Below are 14,488 nucleotides of genomic sequence, written 5' to 3' on the forward strand. Positions count from 1 at the left end.
AGGATAGCTATTTTAAGTATGCTCCTGGGATTTTTCTTCTAGAAATTTCTCTTTTGAGTTGCAATCTAACTCAAAGTCACAAGTTACCAAAGACCATACAATCCCGTAACAATAGAATTGTCCTGCCACACCCCACACCCATCAATAATTATTTTTGCCTGTGCTGACCTCAATAGAAGAGAATTTATGCCATAGGACTGACAATCCTAGAGAACTGGGGATTCTTTATCAGAGGCCAGAGCAGCCCCATTTCATTATTTGCAACCCCTATTTATATATAAGTGGGTCATTCCCAGTATCTACATATTGGACAATATTTTTGTCATTTTTCATGAAACAATAGCCAGGCCAGGGATCACAGGAGTTCTTCCCATAATGACCCACTCAGTGGATACCCTTAAAAGATTTACTACTCCAAGTTTTCGTTAAGTCACCTATTCCAGGCACTTTTCATAAGTGCCACAATGCTTCTTAAGCAGTTTTTACATTAAAAAGTGAAAATGTCAGGCATTTCCTCCCCCACCCACCACTCTTCTCTTTATTTTCTCAGGTCGTGATGAATAACCTAAGCCCGGCCTGGAAATCATTCAAAGTATCAGTAAATTCTCTATGCAGTGGAGATCCAGATCGCCGGCTGAAGGTCAGAAATCTATCTATGTATGAGAAATGCAGTTTTTATGTATTTAACCCTCTTCTTTCTCCTCAGGTAAATGTTGGCAAACCTAAGATTTTCTGTACTATTTAACCAAAACCCTTAGCATCTTGATGGAAAAGCAAGGGGCTATTTCTTCTGCTAGAGCCACTGAAGCTCATGAGAGAGCCCAAGATAAATCCCAATTGTATTATGTCAGGAGGCAAATCTTATAGTTTCTCTGAAACAAACTGGCAATAATTTTAAGGTATAATAGAAAGTTATTAAAAATACAAATATTGCTATATCAGTTATCTATTGTTGCATAATGAGCTACTCCAAAATTTATTAGTTTAAAACAATAACCATTTATGTAGCTTAAGAGTTTGTGCTTTGGCAAGTGAAGCTCATCTGGGAGGTTCTTCTATTGATGTTGCTTGACTCTCTCAGATATTTGCGGTCAGCTGCACATAAGCAGGGTGGTTCTGCTTTGGGGGTTTAGCTGGCTGTCATCCAGAATGATTGGGGTGGTTGGGCCATTCGTCTCTCATCATCCAGCAGGTTAGGTTGGCCTTATACACACAGCAACTTTAGGAATCGAAAAGAGCAAGAAGAACAGAAGCGGTGAGGTCTCAAGGTCTAGTCTCAGAACTTACACAAGGTCACTTTCTCCATATTCTCTTGGCCAAAGCAAGTCAGATGACCATCCCAGATTCAAGAGGTGAGGAAATAGGAAGTAGATTCCACTTCTTGGTGTGAGGAGCTGCAAAGTATTGGCCAATTTTTTAAATCTCCCACAGTTGCTTTTTTGATATCATGTAAATGTAGAAAAAGGAAAAGAAGACACATTGCAAGAGTCAGGAGACTAAAGAAAGATGACAGGCTGAATACCAGAAGCAAACTCCAGGAGGCATTCCCTATAGCCATGGTCTGGACCTCTCTCTACCTTGGAAGTCCATAACCTCCATGTTGTCAATGTCCCAGAATTGATTCTACCAACTCAGGATGACTCAGTAAATTCAAGAGAGACTAAAGCCTATAAACTACAAGGCTTATGGATTCATGTTCAGTGAGAAACATGACTATCAAGCAGACTTAACAGTCTCATCAGCTTCACCAGGGCATTTTCATTCTGTGGGGAAACCATAGGGCAGACAATGTCGGAAGGTTGCTGTGACAGCCTGAGAGCAGAGCCAGGATGCTGGATAATGAGGATGGTTAATGGCTTTAGACTCTAAAAGCTTGGGACATCTGCCTCCACAATGGGAAGATATGTTCATTAGGAAGGCCAAACATTCATGTTGGTGCTTTAGGGCACCTAACCCCTTGGAAAGAGTTAGATGGATACTGCCAATGTTTGTCTTTTAAGTTTACATTTTTCTCATTCTTTTTCCTCATGGTTCTACTGGATATAATTGATTTGTCAGCGTTATTGATCAGATTAGAATCCTATCTGATTGGTTAGTCTCATCTTCTTTAACATGACTTCATGCTATATTATCTTTGCTTAAAACCATTCTGTGTGGACTTAATGGTTATACTCTCAGTGGACATGCTTACTTCCATGTTCTAGAGGAACAACTCCAGTTGACCCTATATTTTCTGTAAAAGCAAAAGTATTTCAAGCCACAACCTTCACTGGAACTGTCTTTTATGCAAAAATCAGGACTCAAATTTGAGCCTTTATGTGTAAACTCACATGCGGAATGGCCAAGAGGTATTAGGTGGTAATTATCACCTATACTCTGAGCAGGACCATCCTACTCATATTCAGATAAATAGACCTTTTGGGCAGAAATAAAATAATGCCTCCAATAACCATAGAGCAATTTAGCCATGGGGAGTTATCAATTGGATAAAAAGGGAGGGTTATCCATAACTGAATAAATAAATTTAAAAGGCAGAAAAGGAACACTCTGTGGTCTTTTAAATGTTCTTCTGTCTGTACAGAAACAAGTAGGGGTAAAGGAGATAGATGATAGATGATAGTTTAGATAGATGATAGATAGATGGATAGATAGATAGATAGATAGATAGATAGATAGATAGATAGATAGATAGATAGATAATAGATAGACAATAGGAAAAGAGAAAGAAAGGAAAGAGGGAGGGAGGAGAAAGGAAGGAAGGAAAGGAGAAGAGGAAAGAGAAGAGAGAAGAGAGGAGGGGAAGGAAAGGAAAGGAAGAGAAGAGGAGAAGATTTGAAGACGAGAAGAAGAAGGAGGAGAGCAGGGAAGAGGGAAGGAAGGAATGCGAAACGGAAGAGAAGGAAGGGACAAGAGAAGGGAAGGGAAGAAGAGAAAGCACTGAAGATCAGGGTTTCTCAATAGATGCACTATTGACATTTAGATTTTGTTGGAGGGTGGGGAAGGGCACTGTCCTGTGCACTATAGGATGAGGGTCTCCAACTCCCAGGCCACAAACTAGTACCAGATCACAGCCTATTAAGAACCAAGTCACACAGCAGGAGGTGAGCACTGGGAGAGCAGGGAAGCTTCGTCTGTATTTGCAGCCACTTCCCAGCACTAGCATCATCACCTCAGGTCCACCTCAGATCATCAGGCATTAGATTCTCATAGGAGCACTGTTCTCTGGTGCCAAAAAGATTGGAGGCCACTGCTGTAGGATGTTTAGCAGCATCCCAGGCTGCTAAATGCTATGAGTCTTACAGCCAAAGTGTATTCATATATTATTAAACATTTCCTGGAAGGTACAATCATTTAGACCAATATATCAGAATCACTTAGAAGGCTGGCTAAGCCAGATTGCTGGGCCTTACCCCCAGAATTTCTGATTCAGTAGGTCCGGGGCGAACCTGAGAATCTATATTCTAACCAGCTCTCAGGTGATGCTGATGCTGCCAGTTCTGGCCCACACTTTGAGACCCCCTCATACAGACCATTTCCTCCTTCATTACAACCCTTCCACAACTTAGTGCCCCCATGCCACTTTCCACCACCCAGCTCCCCTCTACCACCTTTTCTCTGCCCAGCACTCAAACCTGTCCTGCACTCTCCCTAGCCTTCATGGCTTTGCGCATGGCTTTCTCTGTGCCTGCGATGCCTTCCTCATTGTTCTGCTTTTCTTGGCATGGGCCACTTTCTTTCCGGCCTCTTAAGTCTCCTTCCACTTCCAGAAAACCTTCCCTGATTTCTTTAGCATTTGTGGGGTGCCCTCTAGCCCTCTACTCCTACCCCATTAAAATCACTCTCAACTTGTTTTGAAAATAGCTGTTTACATCTCTCTTCCCCCAGAAGATGACTTGTTCTTTCCCCTTTGCTCCTTCAGGGAGAGACCCATGTTTCAGTTCGTTCTGTGTCTAGCACCGTGCTTGCTTGGCACAGAGTAGATACTCAGCAACTATTTCTAGAGTGAATGGAAAAAGGAGTGAGGGAGATACTGAGAGGTTAGCAGGGCCTTAGTGTGAGGTAGGGAATGTGGGAGGGTCACCTACACAGGTATTCTGAAATTTAATAGGCCACAAACCCAATATTGTCACTCACCTGCTCACAATGACCAATGTATCTTTTCTGAAAGGCATAATATACTTCCTTCATTTGTATCAATTACTGCATCACAAAGGCCACTTGAAATCCTTCTAATGCTGTCCTAGCCAGCTTTCTCTTAAATAAAACAGCACCATATTGGCAGGCAGCATTTCTGTCCATATGGGTGTCATTCACCCCACCGCCAAAAATAATTAGAAAGTGGATTTTTAAATTTCAAATTTAAAAGGCCCTTTGTCAGTTTAGATTTTCAGTCTTACAAAAATTGTAAAAATAATTAGGTCTTTGTCCCAAAAGAGGCTTGATATCTTTAGTTCTCATTTATTCAAGGTCTACATAAATACCAAGCTCAAATAACCATTTGTTTTCTTTTGCTACTCTATTTATTTCACATTCCTCCTTGTGGAAAAGTTAAAATAACATTCAAATAAGTATTTTTCAGAAATTGGTGTTTTAACTTATTTATTTTGGAAATTTTAAACGTACATAAAAGCAGAAAGATAATATGACACCCCCCGTACCCATCACACAGCTTCGACAATTGTTAACTTATTAGCAGTTATTAATTTTGTTTTATCCACACTCCCTAACACCCATTTTCCCTCTCTCTCTCCCTACCACTGTATCATTTTGAAGCAAACTCTAGATCAGGGTGGACTCATCTCTTAGGCACAGCAAGCATAATACCAAGTCCACGATATTTTTAGGAGCCTACAAAAATGTTTCCTTCCCAAATCAGAAGAAAAAAAATGAACTTATATGATTGAATAAAATGTTTTATTTTTTTCTCACATTAGAAAACAATGACATTTCTAGGATCCCCCAAAATCTGTTATAATAGGAGGCAGCCCATGAAGGCAAAAAGTACCTAGGGCCAACAAAAGTCATGACGTGGCCCTGTCCCAAACATCATAGCGTTTTATCCAAAAATCCTTCAGTATGTATCTCTAAAGGATAAGGAATCTTTCTATAAACATAACCACAAACCCACTATCGTATCTAAGAATATTAACTAAAATTCCGTTAATCAAATATTCTGCCACTATTCATATGTGACTTATCTAATTTATGAAAAAGTTTAGGTTTTTTTTTTTTTTTTTTTCAAATTAGGAGCTAAACAAGGTCCAAGCATTGCATTTGACCGAAATGTCTCTGAAGTCTTTTATTCTATTAGTTGCCTCTCCCCCCCCCTTTTTTTTTTATTTTTTTGTAATTTACTTATTGAAGAAACCAGATTGGTTTGTTCTGTAGCATTTGTCATATTCTGTTTTCACAACAAACAGCTATTTGGGACTTGAACTTCAAGGTCTGTTTTCTAGCAAGAATGATTTCTAAGTGATAGTGCCGTCTTATGGTATTAACAATCACTAAGGAACATTGCCTAGATTCATTATTTCATTAGGGTTTCCAAAATGGTATTTTTCTAATCCTATCATTTTTCATTATTTATTGGAATTCTGTAAAGAAAGACTTCCTTTAACAACTATTTGGTTCCCTGAGGTATGATTTGTGCACGAAAGGCAGGGATATGTTTTATTCTTCCTTTTTTCCCTTTTTACCACTTTTCAAAAAAACAAGTTACTTCTCTAATATTCTCCATAGATGACTAGTGAGCTCCCTCAGTATTATTAAGAATTCATGGATTTTTTTAACATACTCAAGTGTTTCAATCTATTTCGGTTATTATTGTTGCTTTGAAAATTTGAATTGTTTCATGTTGAACCAATGAAAACCCTTTCAAGTTGGCTCTTGAGTTTTTTGATAGACACCTAATAGCATTTAATAGCTTTCTTGCTTTCTGGTATGAATTTTTGAAATTCATGAATCTTGACATTCTTTTTCTTCATAAGCTATGTCTCTCTATGGACACTGAGTCATATTTTAAAGTCTTGAAGTAATTCTTCTCTGTAGTTACACCTCTACCCCATAACATTATGAGGTTATTTGTTTCATTTTGCTTTCATTTTTTTAGGATTTATTTTTACAAATTTTAATTTTTTAATAATTATATAAAATGTTTACATGATTCTAAAGTCAGAACTACAAAACAAGGTATTTCAGAAAAGTTTAGCTCTCATTGTTGTCTCTTCTACTTTGTACTCTCTTCCCTTATAGGTAATCATTTTTTAGTAAGTTTTAATATCTGATAAGCTAGTCCCTCCTACTTCTGTATTCCTTGTCTTTTTAAGGGCTTTCCTGAATATTTTGCTTGTTCGTTCTTTCCATTTAGCTTTATAAGCAACTAGTATCAAAAGAAAAAATCTCAATGATATTTTTTTTGAGATAGCAAAGGAAATCTCTTTTAATATCGAGTCTTTCCATCCTAGAACATGCATGTATTTCCATTCATTCAAGTCTCCTTTTGTGTTTTGCCAGAGTGCTTGATGTGCTCTTACAGATATAGAATGTTTATTTTTAAGTGTATGACGAGTTTCTTCTCTCCCCTCCTTCCCTGCTTTCCCCCTTCTCTCTCTCTTCCTTCCCCCACCTCACTATTATAAATGGGGTCTTCCATTATACCTTCTAACCCGACTATTGTTTGCGTACGTAAAAGCTATTGAATTGTGTTTTCTTAAATTACCATTTTATTAAGTTCTATTATTGTTTATAGTAATTTTCTGTTAATTTGTTGGAGTTTTCCAGATATATAATTATATTATCTGAAAATAGGGATAGTTTTTCTCCTACTTACTTAACTAATAGCTCTGGTTATTTCTCTTCCTTAATTGTGTGGACCAATACAATGTTAAATAGTAGAGAAGATAGAGGACATCATGTCTTATACATCACTGTAGAGGAAAATCCTATAGTGTTTTCCTATTAATTCTAACAAAGATTACTTTTTAAGGTAATTCTGATGGTATCAGAGGCTTAGAGCTTTCTTAGCCACATCTACTGAACCTCAGATACCTGTGGTGGCACTCAGAGAGGATTCTTATTTGTTATGATTATCTAAGGTGCTGAAATATCATTGGAACCATGTAAAACACATTAGACTATTTCTTGAATGAATTTAGGGTTACAGTTATTAATTATATAATGAAATATATATTTGATGTTAGCTATTTTATGAAATTGTCCATAATTTTTAAGGCATGATAGTCTTTAAAAAAATCATAAATTGATTTATTTCTAACCATACTGTGAGGTAGGTTCCATTGTCTTTGTTTTATAGATGAAGAAACCGAGGCTCAAAATCCCATGCAGTCAAATGCCAAATTTAATGATTGTTATTGAATTGTGCTGCCTCTATTTAGTTGTATTTATTAGAAAATAAATCATCCTGATAAAGCATATCCCTTTACTCTGACCCAACCAGAATGTTTATCATCATTTTAATATTTAATAGAAACAAGACTTATCTATTTGTAACATATTTAATAAAGTCTGAGAATCTATTACTTAATATACCACTAAGCAAAAATTGTTTTCAAATAAAATATAATGCAATGCTTTCTTATCAATGTGTGGTTAATAAGAAAATAAATGTGTGCCTCTTAGAGTCTATGAAATATGGTATTAATTACTTCCTTTAATTTGATCAACACGTTATTAATGCCTAGTACATATTCTTTAAGAGGCAGGCAATGCTGGTATTCAGAATAGATTCTTCCAGATTGTAGTTTCAAAGAAGAGAGTAAGAAGGCACTTTCAGCAAGCATTTATTAACACCCTAATTGTGCCTGGTAGTATGGGAAAATGCCATACCAGAACTCCAATAACTTGGAGATTTTCCCCCATGGGGACTTTCAGGCATCCTCTGAGTATGACTGATAGAAACTAGCTAGTTACCTTGAAGAGGGATATAAGGTGATGAGGACCGGTTATTTCCTTACCAGCCTGCCCCCGTGACTTATTCAGGAGAGAAGTCCAGGTTATTAATTGAGGCTGTGGTATACCACAATACAGCCACAAGCAAGACATAACCAAGCAGAAGGAAGTAGCAGAAGGGAAGGAAAAGCAGGTCCCCAAAGTCAAAGTAGAGGTGATAAGATTCAGAAGGCCATAAAGGGGTGAGATGTACAAGTCTAAAGAAACCAACAAGTGATATTTTCACTCACAATTCATCTTGCTCACTTTTTCTGCCCTCCCACTTCTGTAGCCATGCCCAATCGATTTAAATAGCCATATTCATGAGCTCCTTTTTACACCCCCAAAGTTGGATTCCTGACCAATCAGAAAAGTGCTCTATTGATTTAGAATCTCAGACTACCGTGGTCTTGGAATCTTCATTTTAACAACTTTCTTAAACAATTTTGGGGCAGGCCATTTGTCAAGCACACATTGAGAAACGCTGTCTTCCTACCTATTGTCCAAACCTAGCTGACTTGCTGGTGCCTCTCTTCTGCAGTTCAGTATTTTTCTGCCATCTTACTGCAAAGCTAAGTATGTCTGTATATATACATCCTGCTCTTCTTCCTTTGGGAAATCGTTAGCATTTGTGTTTGGGTTATATCCAGCTGTTCATGTCCTCCTTCCTCAAGTGCAACCAGGCCATCTTAAATTAAAATTGTATTTTCTCCACAAATTCACTGTCTTAGCTTTGGACTCTTTGAGCCGCACTGACACAGCTGCCAAATGAATTTGACTCCTGCAGTGTGTTCTTGGAGTTTGCCTTGGACCTTCCCCGCTTTATTCCTTATCCCACGTGACTCTAACTCCTGAACCATTGTGTGTCTCTTATTTTGCTTCTGGTGCTTTGGACCTAGTTGCCATACTTGTTTTCTTTCTCTTTAACTCTAATTTTCTCTAACAAATCTTCTACCTCTTACTGCATGGAAAGGAAGAAACCACACACTAGTTCCAACCCCCAGATCTCATTCCTCGACAGTGACCCAAATTCAGCCCTATAATTTTCCCAAACCTGTAGAAGGGGCTTTAATCATTAGATACCCCATTGGTTACACCAGCATTTCCTGATTCTTGGTACAAAATACAGGAAGTTGGAATTGAGGAGTCCATTGCTAAGTATATTCAGCATTGTTGGAAACACCTGTAATAAAGAACCTGACCTCAGGCAGTTGAAAGCTAGTTCGCTTCCCTTTCTACCTACCTTAAAATTGAAAGAAAAAAAAAAAAAAACTTGTGTGGTTCATGGTCTTGTTAAATTTTCTTGAGATCTGTTTAAGTTCAAGTGCTTTTTTTTATGGCCTTCTGGACTCACGGGCTGCTGATTTTCTGCCTGTCGATAGTTCACTCAGCCTAAATGTCCTGCAATTACTAGAGGATTGCAGACTCATGGAGGTATCTCTATATTGGATCAGTCATGACACAGGAATTCTTGACGCCATTTAACTAAATGGCACCTGTGAGCCCAGTAGGCTGCCTCTGCTAAAATCTGCAATCAGTACTGCAGCATGGAAAAGCAATAACCAGCTTAAACTGTGTTAAATCATGCAGGAATAGAGGTTTCTGAATGAGAAAAAGAAAACACTTGTCCTCTTACTTTTAATAATTATTTTCTTTTCATTGATATTATTCCCTTTTTTACAGATGAGGAATTCAAGACCCTATATTTAAGTGAATTGCTTAAGATTACACAGCTAAGTAGATTACTCAGGTCTCTCATTCTCTATAGTCCTTGCTCTTAACTATTAAGACAGCTAACATCTACTGAACATTCACCAGCTACCAGGTACTGTGCTGGACACTGCTTAAATTATCTCATTCAACCCTATAATTATCCTAGGTTAAACAATGCTGTAGTACAAAAGAGCCCCTGTGCAATATAAGTTTATTTCTCGCTCACATAACAATCAAAAGGGAAACTTTCTAAACAATATCTGCCTCTCCTTTATGCAGAGATCTAAGAACCCCAGTTGCTTCTATCTTGTGGCTTATCCATACCTAGGGCCTCATTATTATTTGCGTCCAGCAGGCAGAAGAGTCAAAAATGTAGAGAGAGCTCTGTCTAGAAGTTTTAGCTGAAAACAGCACTTAGCTTTGCTGCCTATATTCCAATGATTAAAACTCAGTCATGTGGCCACACTGAACTGCAAGAGAGACTGGGAAAGATGGGCTAGCTGGATACCTAAAAAGAAAAGAAAACAGATTTTTGGTGACCACCTACCTGGCTCTTCCATAGGAAGACACTTTTTTCAATTATGGTTGACATACAATATTATATTAGTTTCAGGTGTAAAACGCAGTGATTAGATTTTTATATAACATATGAAGTGATCACCCCAATAAGTCTAGTACCCATTTGACACCATACATAGTTATTACAATATTATTTACTGTATTCTCTAACCTCTACTTTACATTCTATGACTGTTTTTGTAACTGGCAATTTGTACTTCTTAACTGTTTGTACTTCTTAACTTCTATGACTGTTTTTGTAACTGGCAATTTGTACTTCTTAATCCTTTCCCCTTTTTCGCCCAGTCCCCAAACCCCCTCCTATCTGTCAACCATCAACCATCTCTGTATATATGAGTTTGTTTCTGTTTTGTTTGTTCATTTATTTTGTTTTTTAGATTCCACATATAAGTGAAATCACATGGTATTTGTTTTTTCTCCGACTCATTTCACTTAGCATAATACCCTCTTAGTTCATATATGTTGTCACAAATGACAAGAGTTCATTCTTTTTCATGACTGAGTAATATTCCATTGTATATATGTACCATATATTCTTTATCCATTCATCTATTGATAGACATTTAGATTGCTTCCATATCTTGGCTATTGTAAATAATGTTGCAATGAACACAGGGCTACATATATCTTTCTGAATTAGTGTTTTGGATTTCTTCAGGTAAATACCCAGAGTGGGATTGCTAGGTCATATGGTAGTTCTATTTGTAATTTTTTTTGAGGAACTTTCATATTGTTTTCCATAGTGCATGCACCAAGTTACAATTCTATAAACAAGGCATGAGGGGAGACACTCCCGTTATCCCCATTTTACAGATGAGAAAACTGAGGCTTAGAATGGAGAAATAACTTGATTAAATCCATAGACTACAAGTCATATAGCCAGAGTGTATCTGATTCTAGAACCTAAACTCTATACCAGCATTGTCCAATAAGATGTTCTGTGATGATGAAAATATTCTATATCTGTGTCGTCCAAAAGAGCAGCCATTTCCCACGTGCAGCCCGAGCAGTTCTTTTTCAACCTCTCATTCTCTTCAAGCTTTCTTCCTATTTTCAGTTCTTCCATGCTGGTTTCCTATCCTTTTTACTCCAACAAACACCATCCAAGGAGAAAATTCCAGCCCTTCATGTGCCGAGCCTCTGCTCCTAATGGGAGCCCTCCTCTTCCCAGTCTTTAATGACTCCAGAGCAGGTGGAATGAGTATTTAACAAATGAGGTCAACAAGAGGTACTTCAACACCAAGATAATTTTTTATCAGTGAGAATCCAGTCTGATTTCCTCAATAGCTAAGAAGAGAATACCCTTTGCCAAAGCAAATGCTGTTGTTTTTTTTTTTTTTCAGGAACCATACAATCTGGTCTCATATTAAAAAAAAAAAAAGAATCTTGAAAGTTAGTGCTTAATTAATATGAAGTTTTAGTGGGGAAGATGGATAGTGGTATGGTTGCACAACAATGTGAATGTATTTAATGACTCAGAGCTGTGAACTTAAAATGGTAGATTTTATGTTACGTATCTGTCACCACAACTTAAAAATGTGTTTAAAAAAGAATCTTCTTCCTGTTAACATGATTTGAACTTGCCCCTTGTGAAACAACTATGTGACATTACTTAACTCAGCAGTGTTTGACGCCTGCCTATACCTATCATACCTTACCTAAAATGGCTTTTACTCTCTCAGCAATCTGGGATGAGAGTATGGCAGCTCTTAAGAGCTTTATGATCCAAAATTTCTTTCTTTCAGAAACCCTTGTAGAGGTAGAGGGAAGGTTCTTTCTTGCACCAGTATGAACGAAGAGCATAAAAGAGGCAAAACAATCTGGCCAAACTAATTTTTGAGAAAATTATCTGTGGTCATTCTCTGTCTTTGACTCAGAAAATGTTTTCTGAAGAAATCACATTTGGAAAATACTTTGAAATTCTCAACCTCATAAGAATACCAAATAGACACTAAGTTGGTGACATCCCTAGTTTAAAGGAGGAGAGAGCCTTCTTGTCATCTTAGGTGGACATTTCCCCAGTAGAGGTAACATCCTTCCCAATAAATTGTGGTTGCCATCTGTGCCTGCTTCTGCACTGGAAAATAAGATAGCCAACAGGCTATTGGAAAGATGCTTGAGAAGATCTGGAAGCTGGACAAAGTTGCCGAAAGGTGAAGGGAAGGACTACTCTAAGTAGAAAGTCTCGGAATCCTCCGATGCAGCTCCATGGCATAATTTCAGCTGATGGTCACCAAATAAGGGCATGTGCTGGTTGCTCTTAGTTGTTTTTTATTTTTTTATTTATTTAAGTCACTTCACCATTCATTGTACCACTTTGTTGACACCGAAGCTGAAAAAGTTGACTCAAGATCTTGATTTTTATTTTTGCACTTTGGAAATACTGTTTTTAAACCTACACTTGTCAATTGGAAGGTTTTCACAGACTGGGTTGACATCCCAAGAGGCCTTTGCTCTGAATCAATTTCTTCAGGACATTCAGCTACTCTCCCACATTTTAAGCATGAACCAGGAAGGTTGTTTTTTTGTTTTGTTTTGTTTTGTTTTTTAAGTATTGCAATCTGCAGCCACTCTGGGCATTTTTTTCTAGAAAGTCTTTTTAATAGAATTACCAGATAAAACATTAAGAGAGCTATCTCTTCAGGGAAAAAGACAGCTTTTATAAAAAGAGAGTCTTTGAGGCCAAGAAATATAACCTCTGAGGTGCATGGCTGAGCAGTCCTCCAGGCTCTCCTTTTCAGGAGCTGGAGGAGGTGTCAGCCTTTCCTCATAGAGATGGTGCTCATGAGATCCCAGCTGTCTGCCAAGTGCTCACACTTCCCAAAAAGGGTTGGGGAAGGCCAAGGTTTTGTCTGTGGGAGCACATGAAACTAATGTCAGGGGAGAACAGGTTGACTGATCTCATAAGGAATGAATTATTTGTTCCCTGAAAGCATATGAATTATCTTTTTTCCTGTGACCTTTAACTCATTGCAGAGGAGCACAGGTGCTCTGGGGCCATCCCAATAAGGAGAAGAAAGCTAGAATGATCATCTCCCCAGCCTCCACTGATAGAGTTAAAGATAAACAAGCTAGAAATGCCTTCTCATGTTGACGACAGAGGCTATTCAGGCTGTTCTGCTCCAGCCAGGGTCCCCTTTCACCTCCTGTGGTCTCCAACTTCTTTGCTTACACAGGAACTCAGCTTTGTCCCATCACCCAGACTTGATGGGACCTGGAAAGATTGACTCACATAAGAGGTAGCTGCGTAAGTTGGGGGGAGGGGTCAACATATTAACTTACAAAAATTATCTTCATGTTCAATACAAAATTCTCCTTTCCTGATATCTGAACACTTATGAAGCAGAATCAGCAATTAGAACATTATTTGGCGAGCATGGAAAAATCAAGGCAAGGGCATATGAGGAATCTTGTAAGATTCCACTGTGGTTAGCAGTTAGACATAAAGACCCTTTGGAAAGCCTGATTAAGTTAATAGGATATTTTAAATGTGTGCAATTTCTAGGGCTCCGTGAATTCATTAAAGCTGATCTCTAGACCCCAGACTTCTGAGCTGAGCCATGGTGAGTCTCGTTAACGTATGACTTTCAAAAACTTAAAGGCATGACTCTCATTCAACTATTAAGTAAACATGTGTCAAATATTTTATTTAACTTACTCATTAATGAAGAGACCAATAAGATGATAAAACTGTTCTCCAAGAGCAGTTATGCTTACATAGTCTTTCTCTTTTAGCAAGACTAAGATTTCTATAGACAAAATTAGTTAATGTCCTTCACAGCAATAAATCATAAACTGAAGGGTTATCTTTGCTACCAAACAGAAATCATTGTATCATGCACATAAACTTGGCCTCATACTCAAACTACAGGTATAACTTCCCAGAGTCTGAGCTCTTAATTCATAAATGTTAAATAGTAAAATCAAGCAATCGTATATTCTTGTAGGAAAATGTCATCAAAGGTTTGGTATGCCATTGAAAGAACTTGCAGTCATACTTTTGGACTTATTGGGATGGGTAATTCTTTTAAATAGGCTCAAACAGCCTTCTGAGTTCACATTTCTAGAGCCTAAAATTTCTATTTTCCCCCCTTCGCCCCCTCCCCTTCTCTGAATGGCTGGCACATTCTTAACATTCAAGTGTCAACTCAAAACTGAATCACTCAGAGATGCCTTCTCAGATCTCATTGTTCATACATGCATTCTTTTGGTTACTCTCTCCATCTTGTCACCCTATTAATCTCCTTCA

At 37.9% G+C, this 14,488-nt stretch overlaps 1 protein-coding gene across 4 annotated transcripts in view; it reads left to right on the plus strand.

Annotated features, from left to right (window-relative positions):
- CPNE4 (copine 4) overlaps positions 1-14,488 on the plus strand; it is a 409,148-nt gene that overhangs the window by 297,922 nt on the left and 96,738 nt on the right. For all 4 annotated transcript variants that reach the window (XM_016140288.2, XM_016140290.2, XM_016140291.2 and 1 more), the window contains exon 7: positions 551-640. In XM_016140288.2, the coding sequence (XP_015995774.1) occupies positions 551-640 (90 nt within the window). The remainder of the gene's footprint in view (positions 1-550; positions 641-14,488) is intronic.

The sequence above is a fragment of the Rousettus aegyptiacus genome, unplaced genomic scaffold, assembly GCF_014176215.1.
Source record: "Rousettus aegyptiacus isolate mRouAeg1 unplaced genomic scaffold, mRouAeg1.p scaffold_m13_p_4, whole genome shotgun sequence".
NCBI lineage: Eukaryota > Metazoa > Chordata > Mammalia > Chiroptera > Pteropodidae > Rousettus > Rousettus aegyptiacus.